This window comes from Lepidochelys olivacea (assembly GCF_965140295.1).
Source record: "Lepidochelys olivacea isolate rLepOli2 genome assembly, chromosome: 4".
NCBI classification, from domain to species: domain Eukaryota; kingdom Metazoa; phylum Chordata; order Testudines; family Cheloniidae; genus Lepidochelys; species Lepidochelys olivacea.
The window spans coordinates 20,373,378-20,392,941 of NC_140414.1; the positions used below are offsets into that span (position 1 = coordinate 20,373,378).

Consider the following 19,564-nt stretch of genomic DNA (forward strand, 5'->3'; position numbering starts at 1 on the left):
GATTCCTTCCTGATCCCAAATGCGATGATCAGTTAGACCCTGAGCAAGTGAGAGAGACCTACCAAGCCAGCAGACTGAATTCTCAGTTACCACCTGACAGCACTAGCCCACCCTACATAGTCCCACCTCCAGTGTAGCTATCTTTTGATGCATCAGAGGACAAACCCACGAACACATTGGATTGGGGGCAGCGGAGAAGAAGTTTTCCTTCCTGACCCTTATAGATGACTGTCTGAAGCCCTGAAGGATGAGATTTTAGGAACATAAGGTGAACTATGAGGGACACCTTGGCTGCCGAGTCCTGCCCTTCACCACGTGACTCCAGGAGGTGGGGCTTTGAGAAGGATCCCAAATAGGAGACGCATACAACTGAATACTAATGTTAGTCACATTCCAGAGGCTACTGAATAGATTTTAGGGCTAAAAGAGACCATTAGATCAAATCTGACCTCCTGAACCCTACAGCCATTAAGTTTCACCCAATTATCCCTGTACAGACTCAATAACTTATATGTCCTTCCTTCCAGGAGGACACCAGTCTGAACCTGAAGACATCAGGAGGTGGAGAAACCACCACTTCCTTTGGCAGTGTGTTCCAATGGTTAATCATCCTCACAGTTACTTTTTTTGCCTTATTGCTCGTTTGAATGTGTCTAGCTTCAGCTCCCAGCCCTTGGTGGTGGTTACATTTCTCTGCGAGATTCTCGAGCCCTTCAGTACCCAGTATTCTCGCCTCACGAAGGGACCTACCAAGCCACCTCTCAGTTCGTACAGTGTACTAGGTAAACAGCTGGAGCTCTTTAAATCTCTTTGCAGGGTGTTTTCTCCCACCCTCCGTTTATTTTTGTGGCTCGTTTCTGCACCCTCTATTTTTTTTCAACCTCTTTCTAAACCATGGCACCCAAACTGGTTGCGTCATTCCAACGTCTGCCGCTAGCATTGTGTACGGAGGTGAAATCGCCTTCCCGCTCACCGGTCCCCTGATTTGATATCCATGGCTTACATCAGCTTCCTGCCACAGCATTACACGGGGAGCTCCCGTTCAGCTGCTTGGCCACTTTGACCCCAACACCTTTTTGGAGTCACCACGTTCCAACGTACGGTCTCCCGGTCAGTAGGTCTGGCCTGCCCTGATTATTCCTAGGTGCATAACTTTTACATTTGGCTGTATTTATACGCACTTTGTGTGAGCCCAAGTCACTAAGCAAGCCAGATCACTCTGACTACCCTCATTGTTATACACCATGCCACCAGTCTGTCATCCGCAGATTTTATCAGCAGTGACTTTATATTTACTTCCAGATCATAGATAATGGTGAATAACAGCAGGACGAACCCTGCAGAATCCTGCTAGAAACACCGCCATTTAGGGATGATTCCCCATTAACTGTGAGATAGGCCAATTAGCCATTTTTAATCCATTGAATGTGTGCTTCACCAGTTCTACATAGTGCGAATTGTAATGTCTGAGCCTGACTAGAAGGACTTCAGGACGGGAGATGCCTGTCAGCATTTTGCTTGGTACTGTAAAATACAGAGAAGTAGACGAGATATTTATTGTAGGGTTATAAAATACTTAAGCATGTGGAGGCAGTATGACATAAAACGAATAACGATTATTAGGTGTAAACACTGGGGTGAAATATTACCAAGCATATCTCATGTAAGGAAAGTCATTTGGGTTTTCTTCCATTACGCAATGTTTTCCTCTACTGTTTAGCTGATTCTAAAAGCAGCAAAATGTGTATTAATTCCTTTTGCTCATTTGTATCAACAATATTGCAAATTCAGCAATTCGTCTCAGGGGAATGCCTGGGTAGCAGCCCGTGAAAAACGATGATGCCATTTCTCGGCTTTGATTTCTAAAAATAGAATCCTGCTGATCTTGCCACACTGTGAACCTCCCAAATAAATAGGAACCTTTTCTCCACCAAAAGCCTCAGACAAACTTTGAGATTGAACTTGCTGCTGAGAGGTCAACTGACAACTCTAGCCATAATGAGATCCCACACTGCTCTTCTGCTGGTCTCTCTGCTGGTGATCTGTCACTCAGTTTATGCAGGTAAGTACTTTCATTTCTTGACGGGGCAGGAGGAGTTACAGTCACTCCTCTTGAAAGAGTAAGGTAATCATTAAAAATGGTTTTCTCTCATCAGATTTGCAGTGTGTGGTCCAGCAGACCAGGCACTGCTCTAGGAGTCTGGAGACCTGGGTTCTGTTCCCAGCTCTGACACCTATTGTGTGACCTTGGGCAAGTCACTTCACCTCCCTGTGCTTCTCTGCCTCAAAAACTTACAAGCCACATAAACAACAAGAGAGGGGGAAGAGACTGTCTGTTATGCGTATGTACAGCACCTAGTGCAATGGGAACCTGCTCTCCGTTGAGACCTCTAGGCACTAATGTAACACTAATTAAAAGATGCACCTAAAGATGCAGAAAGGCACCTAGTGGATTTTTCAAAAGCACCAAATTCCCATTGAAATAAATAGTATCATTAAATACTTTTAAAAATCTGGCCCTTACTCATGTTGCATAGTACGTTACTCCTCCAATTACCTCATTTGTTTTAATAAGGCTACAACAGATGCTAATCCTCTGTGCCTCAATTTCCCATGTGTAAAATAGGGATAATACCACCTACCTTACAGGAGTACTGCAAGAACTAATGCATTAGTCAGTACAGTGCATTGAGATCCTCCGATGGAAGGGGCTTTAGAAATACAAGGTATAATAATTATTTCCATTAGTTGTGGCTAAAACTCCATTAATAACGTACTACACAGCAAGGATTTCTCTGTCTCACTAGCTAAGTGTAAGCTACCTACTCTATTGCTATCCCTGAATTATACCTAATTCGATGAATTTTTGCTTCATAGCTATCCTAGAAACCAACGGTTCCTATAAGAGCTGCAGATGCACAAAGCAGACTTCAGACTTTATAGCGCCAAGAAGATATGAAAGTATTGAGATCATTCCTCTTGGGGGTGCCTGCCGAACCACAGAAATTATGTAAGTGGCATAAATTACTTTTAACTTGCCTCGATGCACCAAGACTCTACTTTAGTTATGAAGAGGGCAGCAATTACACTTACAATTAGATACACTGATGCAGTATAGACCTTTACATTTCAGCTTCCATCTAACAACCTAGCTATATACTGGGTCGCTTTTTGTATTTATACGAACAATGTACAAAGAGTAGGTTTTAATGCCCAAAGTCACAGGATTGGCTTACCACTCAGGGGAAAATCAAGTACAAAGTCTTCTTGGCTTAACTACACCCTTGAACTTTTTTTTTTTTTTCCCAGCTGGGCGAACGGGTTCTGGCGTAGTAAGGACAGATTCAAATCAAACACGTGTTAAATACTGAAATTTTTTAATTTTTGTTGTTTTTAACTTCATGTGCTTCTGCACTTCCTGTTCTTTGGCCCAGACTGGAAGTGGAAGAACCAAAATACCACAAGGAATTACACTTGTGCTATTCTCAGCCTATATGGATTCAGGAAGTACTGGAAATTTCCCCAAACAGCTTGAGGTCATTTAATTTCTAGCCCACTTCCGAGACCATAGAACTATGGGTACGCTTTAGAGTGGAGATGAGAATGAGTGACTAGGATTTGGTTTGGAAAGAACTTCTTGATCAGGTGTTGTTATTAGTCTGACAAAACTGGGGAGCCAGGTTCCATTTTCTCTGAGACAAAGTTTGAGACTGAGGACTAGAGAAAGTATTTGTTTGGTCCCTTCTGTTTTCTAGAGAGAAACCTACAGCTTTGTGTGCTGCTCCTGTGTGATCAAAACATCCAACACTTTTAAAATGTGCTCCTAGCTAGTTATTTCAAAGGAGTGGGATTTATTTTATTTGTAGAAATACATGTGCTAGAACTTGCATCAGTCCAGTGATCTCCCTCTTTCAATCACACAAATGATCTTGATTGCCCAGTTATGTGTTATGTTTAAAAATCCCTACTTTTGGGCCCTGATAAGGCATGTGTGAATTTATACATGTGTAACTGCAAGTTGTCTCATTGACTTTGCAGAATCGGGGCTTTAAAAGAGGTGTCTACTGATCACATGTGCTACGAGTTAAATCTGAAATTTTGTTTTGCTTTGAACAATTGAAAACTTGTACTCGTCCTCGTGTGATGCAGAATTACTTCTATTTGCCCATTCCTCTACATTCTCAGTATTTTGAAGTCTGCTCCATAAGTTGTCTGTTTGAGGGATGGCTATTGCTGCTAATAATGATTTGAAGAAAGCACAGTATTTAATGAAAGCTTAAACTACACTTGTTTTTCAGACTCAAACTAAAAACAGGGCAGAAACTGTGTGTGCATCCCAAGGCCCCCTGGATGCAGAAATTTCTGACTAAGTTACATAACCAGTAAGTCTCATTTATATTATTTGCCTGTAATAGGACCCATTCCTACAACCATTACTCATGCATAGTCTGACATCCATGGTACTATGTGCATGAGTAAGAACTACTCAGGCAGTTAAAGTTTGCCGAACTGCCCCCTGAGTTGTAGCAGATCAGACTAAAGAGACCTGATCTTGAAGCCTAACTGTATGAAGCTGCCTCATTTAAGTTAATGCTTTGTTATAGAACAGTTTGAGTGCACAATTTCTAGTTATGGTTATATTTGAATTTTTATTCTAACCCTCTGTTTTACCATGCTCATACTTCTCTGAAAAATGCCCCTTCCTGCCTGCAGTCCACTGCTTGGTCTCAGCCAGGAAAGAAATTATCCTGGAAAGTTTGAGCAAGATTCATCTGGTCATTTTTAAGTAATAGAACAGCAAAAATAATATCCCCACTTAAACTTCAAGAAACTTATTTGCCCAGCTCTACAAATCAAGCTTCCTGGTTGGCTATTCTCCCTGGATATTTCCATGTCCCGATCAGTGTGATATCTGAGTGCTCAGGAACATCAAATTAATTTAACTTTACTACATCCTGTAAAGTAAGGAAGTACTAGTTTTGCAGCTGTAACCAGGTTAGAACATTGACTCATGAAAGCCCTTTATCTCATTGTGTGTGACCTCTGTCAAATTGCATAAGCAAGTATATAGTAGAACCAGGATTTGGAGTCCCAGATGAGTGCTCTAACCACAAAACCATCTGTCTACACTGAGGACTACAGTCATTCTTTTATTATTAGAAAAATAAATTAAAATGGTAACTTTGGGGAAGTCAGAACAACCGCTTGTAAACTGCATATTAATTGGCTTTGCAACCAGTTAGGTTTTTAAGCTCAAAGCTAAGAGCTGTGAATTTTTCCTTTAAAAAAAATTGACTTATGAACTTTTTTCCAGTGGGAGCAGATTGAAGCCAATGCTGAAGGCTTTTGAAAACCCAACCCGTAATGATCTAACATTTAACACGGATATTTCCCTTTCTGATTTTTGAGTATTTACTTTTGGATCTTTAAAATGTTATGGCTTTTGTTCAATATAAAATCTAGAAGATGTTAAGATCTAGACATGGTTAAGATAAAGGATACTGTGAGTATAATTCTCAGTTCCTGACTCTTGAGGATTAAAATACAAAGCATTACACCAGTAACGTAAACTCTCACATTTAATGACGAAAATTGTCAGGCAAAGTCTGCTGAAACAATGTTATCTAATCGATTGGGCCATTTTAGGACAAAGTTGATGGTTCGTGATAAAGCTGAACAAAGTCCAGTCAGGAAAGTGACGGTCTATTTTCAAATGAGAGATGTTACTCTTTTTTCCCTTAGCCCTTGTACAATTATCTAGCTCTAACTGCAGGCCTGTCCCATTTCTTGTTCATATCCAATCAATGGATAGCCATGGATGAAAAGCTCTGTGTGCACGATAATTATCACAATTACTTGGTTTGTGTTTTCACATAATTAAGACAGGTCCTAAATAAAGTTTGAGACCATCTTTATTCCCCCATCTGGAAAACAAGGCCCAGAGATTAAGCGATTTTTCACAAGGCCACGAAGTATAGCTGTAATAGCCCACCCATTTTCTCTGCATTTACTTTTCTTGTTTTCCCCTTACAGAAAGGAACAAACAGCTTCCTCACACAAAGAATAGAAGATTAAACAACTTTAGAAGGAAAAAAGGATGGAGGGCACAAACCTGATTGTTTCCTAATTTTGCTTTTGCTTCCTCTTACCTTTGTCTTGCTCAGCCCACAGAATTATTCTTTCTAAAGAAGCAGCAACTGTTGCTAGCAACTGCTTCCCTCTCGAGCTGGTTTTCCATTAGTCAGATTCCTTGTTCAGTGTTTCAGTGTGCTGCCTCATGCATCATGAGTCATGGAAGAGTAATATCAAATCAAACCAACTACAAGAATACCACTTCGGTTTCTTGAAATAAATGGACTAACGTTTACCAAGTATTATGGCATCTGCCATAAGAGTGTAGTGAGCCATTTTGTAATGATCATGCCTTTGATTCCTCAGTGTCCTTTTTCCGTGATACATCTTCAAAACTTCCCAAACATTAATCCCTACCTTGTTCTATGCTTGCTAGTAAATTTTAAATATCTTAAAGGGCCCTTTCCACCATTGTTGGAATAAATGTGAAGCACTTTCAGTGCAAAGTATTTTTTGAACAGATTGTAATCTTTTAACTTTTTATCATGTACTCTTCGTGTGTGTGCTATGAAGCAAGTGCAATTCAATTAAAGCTCATGGTTTACAATAATTGCGTCATCCTTTTAATCTAGTTCTGATGAGTCGCTGGAGTTTTGGCAAAGTCCTCTGCAATTCGTACAGTGCCTTGCACAATGAGGTCCTGGTCCATGGCTGAGGGTGCTAGGTGCTATTCCAGTACAAATAATAAATAACCACAGGGTGGTGAAAATGCGACTTTTAAAGTGAACTATGCACCTAAAGCAGCACATAGTGAAATTCCAGAGCCGATCAGGCCAGTAGCAAGAGTCCTGCCTCTCCAAAATAAATTGGTACCATATACATCATGTGTGGCTGACAGCGAGGATGCATGGATTCTTAATTGCACAGCTTGCTTGTTCTAAGCCAGGGGTGGGCAAACTACAGCCCTTGGGCGCCGACTTCCCCACTGCCTGGTGGCTGCTCGACCCCCCCCACCTCCCCTGCCCCTGACCCCGCCTCTTCCTGCACCTGCACCACCCTTACCCCAAGTCCCCGCCCCTGCCCTGCCTCTTCTCCACCTCCTCTCCTGAGCGCGCTGCGTCCCTGCTCCTTCCTCTCCCTCCCAGAAAGTCCTAAGCACCGCCAAACAGCTGTTAGGCAGCAGGGGGCGGGAAGTGCTGGGGAGGAGGAGGAGGAGCAGGGACACTGCACTTATGGGGCCGGATCTGGCCCATCAGGGCTTTGGATCTGGCCCGTGGGATTGCCAGCCCCACACTGCGGCGCTGTGGCCCCTGTGAAGAGGCAGAGGGCTCCATGCGCAGCCCTTACCCCACAGCTCCCATTGGCCAGGAATGGGGAACCATGGCCAATGGGAGCTTCGGGGGAGGTACCCGGCCTCCCCCAGGGGCCTCAGGGACATAGTGCTGGCTGCTTCTGGGAGCAGCGCGGGGCCAGGGGAGGCAGGGAGTCTGCCTTAGCCTCGCTGTGTACCGCTACCACCCCGGAGCCGCTCCCGGTAAGCAGCGAGCCCCTGCTGCACCCCTTCCTGCACCCCAACCCCTTGCCCTGAGCCCCTTCCTGCACCTCGCACTCCCTCCCGCACCCCGGCCCTCCATTCATGGCCCTGCATACAATTTCCCCACCCAGATGTGGCCCTGCAGCCAAAAAGTTTGCCCACCCCTGTTCTAAGCTTTCTGTTATAGTTTGGATAAGACACAAGAGCCTGAAAAAGCTAATTTGCTGAAACTGACGTACAAGCTTGTATTACACTAATCCAACTCTATGAGATGTTTCTTTCTTGACATGACTTTTCTGGGAAGTTATTGCTCTGTTAAAGGACTGAGGATACTGTACAAAAAGCCTTGTTTCTTATTTACTTAAGCCTAATAATGGAAATGTAAAATGTAGGTATTTCACTGCTGATATTTTGGCAGAAACAGGCAATAGCTTAAGAGTTAATATTCACCTACCCTGGGACATTGATTAGCATTGGGGAAGGGACTGGGCCATATAGTATTTCCACCCATGATGCTAATCTGATCCATCTCTTAACTCCCATTCCACTTTCCGTTGTCTCTTCGTTAGTGAATTGATAGCATGAAGCAGTTTAGCCAATCCGTGCATTATAAAAGAGAGGCATCCTTTCCATTTGAGAACTGATGGATTAAAACTGAAGCCCTGTATGGCTTTTCTATCAGTCAGACACTGCCACCCATTGGTCAGTTTTCACCTTATTAGGGAACCAGAACAAGGAAAGGTGCCAGCAGGTGACCCCCAGAGCTAGTGGCATCTGCCAGCTCAGCAGAACACAGGAACTGCAGACTGAAATCATAGGTGGAGTTTGTGGGGGCAGGCATAGGAGGGTGTTCCCTCCCCCCCCACCCTGCAAACTGCAAGCCTCAGGCAGGCAGCCTGAGCGTGCAATGTAATGAGTTCTGCAGAGGAGACTGGAGGCTGCTCCCAGCTTGCGCCCCTGAGACAGGGAGTCAGAATTTTGTTTATAAACAGAGTGATTAGCGTCGATTAAGATAAGAAAGGGCTGTTAGGATAAGCTTGGTGAACTCCAAAAAGTAAGTAGCCTAAAATAACAAAGTTACTAATAGCTTTCTTTGAGAAGATGACTGATTTTTAGGCAAAGGAAATGCAGTAGATCTCATCTACCTGGCTTCCAGTGAGGCAGCTGATACAGTTCCAAATGAGAAATTGTTAGTTAAAGGGGAGAAGAGGGGATTAATATGAGAACTGAAAAGTGAATAAGGAATTAGTTAAAGGGGAGACTACAACCTGTCATACTGGAGGGAGGTTACTAGTGGAGTTCCTCAGGGATCAGTCTCGGGGGGCCAACCTTATTTACCATTTTTATTACTGACCTTGGCACAAAAAGCGTGAGTGCGCTAATAAAATTTGCAGATGTCACAAAGTTGGGAGGTATTGCCAATACCGAAGAGGGCCGGAATATAATACAAGAAGATCTGGATAACCTTGTAAACTGGAGTAATAGAAATGGGATGAGATTTAATAGTGCAAAGTGCAAGGTCATGCATTTAGGGACTAACAACAAGAAGTCTTGCTATAAGCTAAAAGAAAAGGAGTCCTTTTTTAAAAGAAAAAGGAAAAGGAGTAAAAAGAAAAATAAATTGGTTAGTCTCTAGGGTGCCACAAGTACTCCTTTTCTTTTTGCAAATATAGACTAACACGGCTGCTACTCTGAAACTTGCTATAAGCTGGGAATTTATCAGTTGGAAGCGACAGGAGGAGGAGAAAGACCTGGGTGTATTGAGTGATCACAGGATGCCTATGAGCCGTCAATGTGATGCGCTCGTGAAAAAGGCTTATGCAGTCCTAGGAGGTATCAGGCGAGGTATTTCCAGTAGAGACAGGCAAGTGTAGTACCATTATACAAGGCACAAGTGAGACCTTGTCTGGAGTATTGTGTGCAATTCTGGACTCCCGTGTTTAAGAAAGATGAATTCAAACTGGAACATGTGCAGAGACGGGCTACTAGGTTCTCCATTCCTCAGATCATCCTATCTTCTGAGAAGAGACTCAAAGAATGTGGCTTGTTTAGTCTAACCAATAGAAGGCTGAGGAGAGAGAGATGATTGCTCTCTAAAAATACATCAGAGTGCTAAATACCAGGGAGGGAGAGGAGTTACTTAAATTAAGCATCAATGTAGGCCCCAGAACGAATATATATAAACTGGCCATCAACAAGTTTAGGCTTGAAATTAGATGAATGTTTCTAACCATTGGATGAGTGAAATTCTGGAACAGCCTCCCAAGGGGAGCAGTGGGGGCAAAAAACCTAACTGGCTTCAAGACAGAGCTTGATAAGTTTATGGAGGGGCCGGTACAACAGGACTGCCTACAATGGTGTGTGGACCATCGGCAACTGCCTACAGCAAATATCTCAAATGGCTGGAGTTGGGACACTAGATAGGGAGTTACTACAGAGAATTCTTTCCTAGGTATCTGCCTGATGGGTCTTCCCGCATGCTCAGGGTCTAACTGATCTTTATATTTGGGTTCAGAAAGGAATTTTCCCCCAGATCAGATTGGCAGAGACCATGGGGGTTTTAAACTAGTGTAAATGGTGGATTCTCTGTAACTTGAAGTCTTTAACCCATGATTTGAGGACGTCAGTAACTCAGCCAGAGACTAGGGGTCGATTATAGGAGTGGGTGGAGGAGGTTCTGTGGCCTGCAAGGTGCAGGAGGTCAGACTAGATGATCACGCTGGTCCCTTCTGACTTCAGTAAGCGTATCTGAGTAAGAATAGACATTATAATTTTAAACCTAACCAGTGTCCCATAAGTGACTTGCTACAAGATGTCAGCACATGTTAGTATTAGAGCTGAGGGGTCTAATCTTTATTTAATTTTCTTTGTTGAGATAAGAATTCAATACCATCCTCCTGTCAGAGATTTGTAAGTTATCTGCAGAAATACTAGAGTTTGCAGTTGCCTAAGTAGCCCCCGGAATCACAGTGAAAGTTGTGCCCCTCCCCCACACCCCGAAATGTGAAATGGCCCCCTTGTGGGCAGGCATGGAATTGTTCCCCCGCCCCAACACACACACGGCCCCATAGGCCTGACTGGAGCAGCCCCACCTAGGGTGACCAGATGTCCCAATTTTATAGGGACAGTCCTGATATTCGGGGCTTTTTCTTATATAGGTGCCTGTTACCCCCCACCCCCATTTTTCGCACTTGTTATCTGGTCACCCTAGCCCCACCCCAAATATAAAAGTCAAACTACGCCTATGACTAAACTCCCCCCTCAGACAAGCACCAGTGGGCACTTCATCTCTCCATTAGGGGAGGCAGAAAGATCGTTATGGAAGGGCAGGGGCAAACAGAAGCAGTCAGTGGCTCTGACTGGTATGCCAGAGTTACATGTTCCTGCCATAAAGAGCAGGGAAATTAATGATTACTGAAGTGCATCACAATAAAACTGCCATATGCCCACAGAAGTCTTGTGTGTGAATAAGGAGTCTTTCTCTGCACGTCCCTCCTAATGGTGCGGCAGAGGGATGAAGTCCACAACACAAATTAGTTCCATAACATGGAGCACGCACAGTGCTAACGGGAAGTGCAGTGACATGTTTAATGGGTGCCATTATTGGATTGACAGGGCTTCTGTTTTTCAGGGTATAGTTTTAAGCAACTTGTGAGTTTTATGTAGGTGTCCAAAAATCAGGATTTTGCTCTTTGTATATACTGTCCTGAGTAAGCTCTGTTCCATACTTTACAGTGTATAGCACTGTAATGAGTAATCTCTGTGGTGCTCCCTATCGCACTGTAACATAGCGCTGTTTCAAACGTTAAACCACACTAGGCAATCTGTAGTACGCACCAGCAGGGTCTGCACAGACCAATTAATTATATTAGTGCACATTACACACCACGGACACTCCCCATAGTCCACATTACTGCTCTGTGTAGACAAGCCCTTATCTGCAAGTCACCATTTCTGGGGTTTATTGAACAAACGCTGATTTCATTTTTTTAATTGGAGGTGTTTTATCGGCTAAAACTAAAACTCCAAAGCCCAATGTATTGATGATGTCACCCCTTCTGGAAAAGGCCCCTAGCTGTAATTGGGAAGAAATCAACAGGCTTCTATAGAAGCTGTTAAATATGGTTAGCAGACACCACTACCCCGGGGCGGGGAGAGGAGCTGCTCCAAAGGATGACAAAGGGGCGGATGATTTCTCAAAGCCGCCCGTGCCCTGCATGGGCCGTGACCTGCCTGCCATTTGGCTGCTGTCACCGAAGCTGCCCCACGTCCCCCCTCGCACCCAAATAGTCACTGGCTTGCCCCAGGCTGCACTGAGCTGGCTTCACGGCACTGCCAGTAGCTGCCATAAGCCCGCTCTCTTTTCCTACTCCCCTTAGGTATCGGCCTCATCACCCAAAGTTGTGGCCAGATCACCTGAACCCCTACAACACTTTCTCTGTTGCCAACAGGAGCAGCACCTGCATCCTAACGACAGTGCTCAGACATTCTGAACATTGTATGTCCCATCTGAAACCCTGCCTTGCTACAGGGCCAGTAATCAGCCTGTTAGACCTCCTCTTCTGGGCCACGGCCAGGCTCTCCCCTCAGCCAGCAACCCCTGCCCCACGGCCATCTCAGCCGCTCTCATTGGGCCCTGGACAGTAACAAACACATCATCCTCTGATGTATCTTCCCTTCCCTTCCCTTCTGCATCAGCATCGCTCACATGCGTCTGTCCGCTTGTATCTTTCTAGCCTGCTTCCTGTTGGGTAGCTGCAGGGCCCACAAAGTGGTGTGATAAGGCAAACAGCCTGCTCCCAAAGCCTCTAGCACAGCCCAGAGAGTTGATGAAATGGAATTTTTAAAAAAACACTGATTGTTCCCCCATTATACCTGTTACATGCCCCACCCCATTATCATCTCTCATGCACCATCAAAAGGTCAACTCCCACCTTTGGTCTATTACTCCAGCTTCCATCACCCACCTGTTCAGTTATCCAACAAGCACTGGGGTGCTCTCTTATGCTGTCCCTCATGGTTGGAAGAAGCTCCCCGTAAACTTCTGCAAAGCTACCTCATTACCCTCCTTCAAATCCGCCCCTCCCTAAAACTCTCCTTTGATGGGGTGCCTTCAAAAAACCACTGGGGTGTTGAGACCACACAGTCTGTTATGCTGACCAATATTGTCTCATGGTTTCCCTGTTCTCCCTCATCCGTCTGTATTCATTTATGGTGTCTTGTTTTATACTTCTATTGTCAACTCTTTGGGGGCAGGGCCTGGCTTTTTGTTCTGTGTTTGTACAGTGCCTGGCACAATGAAGTCCTTGTCCCCGATGGATTCCTAGGTACTATGGTAATACAAATAATTGATGATAATAATAATAATCTAACTACGTAGACTGTCGATCCTTCATCAATTGAGACTGAGCCGATCACAACACGTTTTCCAATCTTCTCTTGCTGTGGCCATCCTTCGCCATGCTTGTCCATATCTCCTTGTTAGGAAATCATCCCACCTCTTTGAAGGCTGACCGTGTGGCCATTTCTGTTCTCGCAGATACCACTCAGATATAGCTACGGTCCATCTAACATTAATAGAACACCCCCCCTCCCCGAGATATTCGTATGTGTGTCAAGAATAGAAGAAGGATAAGCATCCAAAGACATTTTTAAAAGACACAGGATCGGATTCCTCATCTTCAGAGTCAACTAGAAACACTAAGGAGTGTTTTCTACAACTAGTTTGAAAAATCCTAAGCTATTGAGAAAGATCATTTCTCCTCCAACCTATGCAGAAGAGAAGCAGGGTGGGAAGTCTAGATACAACTAATTGCTCCAGCACCAATCAAGACACTGAGTTTGTTTTCCCTGAATACTCTAGGGCACAATGTATCAATTTTGCAGTGTCTATTCTGGAGTATTCACTCAAAATCCATTGTTTACGCACTTTCATAATTGCAAGTTTTCCCATTGGAATAGCTGAACAGAAATCAGGGAACAGAAACGCACCCTGTGGCTCATCTGTCTGATAATCACGCATGAAATCTGAGCTGTTTTGATCAACAGCTGAAGGTGTGCTTACAGTGAAATAACTAATGTCCTTGGCAAACTAGTCTCAGCTCCTCAGCCAAATATCTCCAGCAACAAACACTCAGGGACTTGTTCACAGGCAATACGCAAACAGAAAACAAGGGCTACATAAAGTGAATACAAAATAATTTGTCCAATTCTGAGTCGCTGCACTTAGCAAACATTTGTACGGAAGTACAAGCATTCCAGTCCCACACCCATTCAATTGTTAACAACACTTCAGTGCTACATCCTCTTTAGGGAAAGTAATGGGAGCATGTGCACTTTGGACTACCTCCAGAGAACGTAAATGCTGTTAAATAATGCAGTGTCTCAATCCAGAGTAGACAACTGAAGCTCTGGCTAGGTATGATTTGGACCAGTAGGGTATGTATCTGCCTATATAGTGAAATACTGTGGTTAAGCAGTATCATTGCAAAGTCAGCTGAAGGCAGTGGCCTGCTGCTCCAGACCATTGTCTGGCTGGGATCTTTACGCTCGCACTGAGGAGGAGCACCTCACCACAGTACTGGTGTGTGGAAAAAATTGTGAAGTCATGTATGGATTAGAATCTTGTAAACCTTTCTCTGACCATTAAAAAATAGCGAGGCCTTCGTGCACTGAGGGACACCTTTACCATCTCACAGGCACATGATTAATGACGTTCTACCTGAAGACAGTCACATGTCTGACAAGGCCTTTGTAGGTTTCAGAGTAGCAGCCGTGTTAGTCTGTATTTGCAAAAAGAAAAGGAGTACTTGTGGCACCTTAGAGACTAACCAATTTATTTGAGCATAAGCTTTTGTGAGCTACAGCTCACTTCATCGGATGCATACTGTGGAAAATACAGAAGATGTTTGTTTTTATACACACAAATCATGAAAAAATGGGTGTTTATCACTACAAAAGGTTTTCTCTCCCCCCACCCCACTCTCCTGCTGGTAATAGCTTATCTTATAGTGATCACTTTAGATAAGCTATTACGAGCAGGAGAGTGGGGTGGGGGGTGAGAAAACCTTTTGTAGTGATAAACACCCATTTTTTCATGGTTTGTATGTATAAAAACATCTTCTGTATATTCCACAGTATGCATCCGATGAAGTGAGCTGTAGCTCATGAAAGCTTATGCTCAAATAAATTGGTTAGTTGCTAAGGTGCCACAAGTACTCCTTTTCTTTTTGCAAAGGCCTTTGTAGTTGCCAATATCTTGTCTAGACACCCTTTGCATGGGACTGATGTGGGAGCAATGCCAATTTTAGGGCTTGATGAATTCTTGTGTCAGCCTAAGTGACTAATGCTGTTACAATAAATTAGGCCCTTACCAAAAACTGGAATTCCAGACAACATTCTTACTCATAGAATCACAGAATTATAGAATATCAGGGTTGGAAGGGACCTCAGGAGGTCATCTAGTTCAACCCCCTGCTCAAAGCAGGACCAATCCCCAATTAAATCATCCCAGCCAGAGTTTTGTCAAGCCAGACCTTAAAACTTCTAAGGAAGGAGATTCCACCACCTCCCTAGGTAACGCATTCCAGTGTTTCACCACCCTCCTAGTGAAAAAGTTTTTCCTAATATCCAGCCTAAACCTCCCCCACTGCAACTTGAGACCATTGCTCCTTGTTCTGTCATCAGCTACCACTGAGAACAGTCTAGATCCATCCTCTTTGGAACCCCCTTTCGGGTAGTTGAAAGCAGCTATCAAATCCCCCCTCATTCTTCTCTTCTGTAGACTAAACATCTCCAGTTCCCTCAGCCTCTCCTCAGAACTCATGTGTTCCAGTCCCCTAATCATTTTTGTTGCCCTCTGCTGGACTCTTTCCAATTTTTCCACATCCTTCTTGTAGTGTGGGGCCCAAAACTGGACACAGTACTCCAGATGAGGCCTCACCAATGTCAAATAGAGGGGAACGATCACGTCCCTTGATCTGCTGGCAATGCCCCTACTTATACAGCCCAAAATGCCATTGGCCTTCTTGGCAACAAGGGCACACTGTTGACTCATATCCAGCTTCTCGTCCACTGTAACCCCTAGGTCCTTTTCTGCAGAACTGCTGCCGAGCCATTCGGTCCCTAGTCTGTAGCGGTGCATTGGATTCTTCTATCCTAAGTGCAGGACTCTGCACTTGTCCTTGTTGAATCTCATGCGTGGCTGGGCAGAAGTGTTAGGCAAGCGCACTTAGTAGCATTTGAGCATTTCTTCCTGGAGAGAAGCAACTGTAGCCAGCAGAAATTTGGCAAAATAGCCATCAGATTACCTAACTGTCCTATTCTCCAGAAGTGATATGCCATTAAAGTCTCATAGGGCTATTTTCTTGTTGATTAAAATATAGTAATGACTAAAGACTAGAACACCTTCCCCTACTGCTAGCACACACAAATACTTGTTGCCAGCTATTATTTTTGTCAAGAAACCAAGCTTACTCAGCATGAAGTTAGTTGTATACAGAAAGAAACACTTCACAGAAATCAAACTACTCACTCATTATATTTCCGTTTTTTGATGTACGAGAGGTCATGCTAGAGGAAACGTATAGGAGCACTACCTCAGGACATGACAGACTGGGGTTCAAGCCCTGATTCCAATGACTACACAAAGTGGAACACTCCAAGAGAGGAGTTTGAGAGAGACCCACCCCAGAATACCCCATAGCTCAATGCATTCACCTAGGGAGGTGGGAGATCTGGAGCCACATTAGGCAGAGAGGAGATTTGAACCCAGGTCTCCCACATCCTGGGTGAGAACTCTAACCATTAGGATAAAGGTTCGACATGGGGGCAGTGTCACCCCCACAGGCTGCTTTGGGTAATGCCCAATCTGGTGGGCCTCACAGGTGAAATAGGTGGGGGAATATGAGGGAGTTTGGTGCTGAAATACATTTAGAAATTTGGCCCTAGGTGTCAGGACTTAAGCAGCTTTGTGCATGCCCACTGGAAGAAAGGTAGGCACCAGGGGAAATGTAGGTACCTAGGTGGGGTGGTGGCAGCTGAGCAGGAATTTTGATGATCTAATTTTAGGTTTGGGCACCTAATGTGGCAGGTTGAGCCAGAGCCACAAAGGAATTTAGGCACCTGACAGTTTAGTCCGGGATGTCAGAAAATTTAACCCATCCCATTAACAGCTTCAGCCACCCCCCTACAAACAGTGAAAGAGCCTTGCAAGCAGTGCCCTGATGTAGCTATACTTCCATGGCAAACAGGCCCCCCCATTCCCCACAGGCTTTCCTCTCCAAATGCCCTTTCTGTCCTCAGGGCCCTGCATTGCCTTGGCTCACTGAGATTTAGCCAGTGCAGTTTCCTGAAGGCTTCTATCTCCGTGTGGTCCAGCATAGGTATTTATCTCATAGCCACCACCTCCCTGTGTTATCCCTGCCAAATGAGGTCACTGCTTTCCTATAGTTGCCAGGCCTACATTTTGCCCTTCATACTCCACTGACCTTCGTCGGTAACACGCATCACCATGCACTTCTCCTGTCTTCCCAGCACAAGCATATTTGCTAATAGGATTGCTGCCCCCACCACCAACTGCAATAAATTCCCTAGAAGTTAGAGATACAGTTACTTCCTTTGTTGCTTTGTTCAGACTTTGGCTGACAAGTGGTTGTTCTTCCTCCTGTTTCCTCTTTAAAGAGAAGTTTTCTGTGCAGTGCTGGGCATCACACAGCACAGCTGTGGTTTTGGCTTTTCCCCGCCCCCACAGCACAGAGATTTCTGGTTTGAGAAAAACCAAGGCACGTTCCACTGCTTTGCCAAAGGGGTTTGTCCAGCTCCCAGGCACAGGGGAGAGAATAAAGTCCCAGTGCGTCAGAATGCCTGAAAAGGCCAGTCTGCTTTTGCTGCAACAGCAGGTCATAGAACGGACTTCACAGAGATGGCCCTGATCTGAGACGCTGGATGTCAAAGTAAATCAGCATTCCAGCATGGGCATCAAACGCCAAACCAGAGTTAGCCAATATATATGTGTTAGGCGTAGTACACAACACATTAATAGTTATGTGCATGGTATTAATATAATATTGATATTCTATGGGTGTTGGGAATTTAAGTGAACTGAATGTTCCCACTTCTCTTCCCACTAGTCTGTTCACCCACATCAGGTATCCCTCAACACTTTGAAGTCAGTTCTGGAATTAGAAAATAGGAAATTTGTCAAAGCAAGGCTGTATGAATACTTTGTTAGGTTGGATCATATTAAAGGAGCTCTGTATTAAAATCACAAATGAGTTTGATTCCCCATAGTTTAAATTCCAGGGTATTACTAATTAAGAGGTCTCTTGGTTTTTGGTCTCTTATTTTTACTGTTCCTCTCCCTCTCTGTGTGAAACTTGAAAGCTTCTAATTGTGTTAGTACATCCTAAGACAGAGTCTGTTCTCAAAGCAATACTTCGTAACAACAACTGCTCAGACAGAGAGAGACTCAAAGCGATACTTTGTAACAACAGAAACAGCACCCAGAGACTCCCCGGCCCTTTTGTTGTATTCATCTCGCTTTGTTAACAATTGTGATTAAAATAGAGATGGAGGATATATGCGGATGGATAATAACTGAATGATCAGGGAGGTGCCAGCCTAAGAATCCAGTGTCCATCGGCTGAAGAAGGCGTCAAGTGGAAACAACCAAAGGACCCCTGGAGGTCGACTGGAATCCACCCAACAGCCTCAAGGATGGGAGAACCGAAGAACAAGATAACATCTGGCAGCACGGAGCAACCAGGAATGTGCCATCTGCTGATTAATTCAGCAACAGCACGATGAAGCAATTCCCATAGACTGGCATAGGAATAAATTCCTATAAAAATGGACTCTGGAAACTGAGAACTTTGGGATCTGACTCTGCAAACCAACTTCCAGAAGCATCAGATGAGCATCTGACAAGGCCCTTCTCCCTCCTCGTGTCCAGGCCACCTGGCCAGTGGCTTGGCACGAGCTACTCTAAGGCTGGTAACTATTATGATAACCTTGCAGAACCTCTGTGTGTGTGTGTATGAATGAATGTGTGAATAAATATGAAATTGAAAGGAATGTTATACCTATAACTGCTTACTATGATTCTTTCTGTATTCACAATAAATGTGGCATTTTGCCTTATTCCCTTTAATAAGATCCTGCTGGTTTTTATTTTATTGGTATAACAACTTTGTACCAAGTAGTCAGAGGAGTACTTTCATGGCTCATTGTTAAGGGGCTTATTCCTTCACCCACTTACTTCCCTGGTCCTTCTTGCATGAACAGAGAGCAACAATACCCGAAGTCCAAAGGTGCAAACAATTCGATGTTTATTGGGGTGAACTTCCAGCAAGCATGATTCCAGTTTCCTTCCTTAGTGTCCCCCTTCCCAGCTCTGACACCACGGAGCCTTACACCTGTGTCCTTGTTCCCATTCCTGCCCTTAGCCAAACATGATTCCAATTTCCTTACCCCCATTCCTTGTTCCCATTTCCCCCCACACACACACCCACTTCCTGATTGACTGCAGACTATATAGTAAAACTTGAGTTCTGCTTTGCTATACCTTAGCCAATCATTTTCCTGAAATTTAACTAACCAATCCTAACATATTGTAACATGATTATGTAACCAATTATATCCCACCACCTTAATTAGTTTACACCCAGCAAAATTAATTATACAGCAGACAGGAACAATCACAGAACCAGGCAGAGATTATACAGACAAACAATAGCAAAGTGGGAACTATAGTGACAAAACAATACAGAAGTGAGGATTTCACATCCCAGCTATTGATAAGTGAGTTCTTGCCAGACAGGATGCTATCAAACTAAGTTTCCTTTTACATTTTCTAGGCACTTCCCTTTCTCTGGAGGTGATAGGCACTATCAGGACAGGATTGTTTTCCTAACAGCCCAATAGCACCTTATTTCAATGTGACTAGTTTGGAATGTGAGG

General features: G+C 44.1%; 1 protein-coding gene across 1 annotated transcript; it reads left to right on the forward strand.

Annotated features, from left to right (window-relative positions):
- Window positions 1–1,998: 1,998 nt before the first annotated feature.
- On the forward strand, window positions 1,999–6,067 carry LOC311520195 (C-X-C motif chemokine 13-like; the record flags this gene model as incomplete). Its single annotated transcript, XM_084627494.1, has 4 exons — window positions 1,999–2,062; window positions 2,878–3,010; window positions 4,299–4,382; window positions 6,034–6,067. The coding sequence occupies 4 exons, from the start codon at window positions 1,999–2,001 to the stop codon at window positions 6,065–6,067; spliced, it is 315 nt and encodes a 104-aa protein (XP_084483620.1).
- Window positions 6,068–19,564: the final 13,497 nt, after the last annotated feature.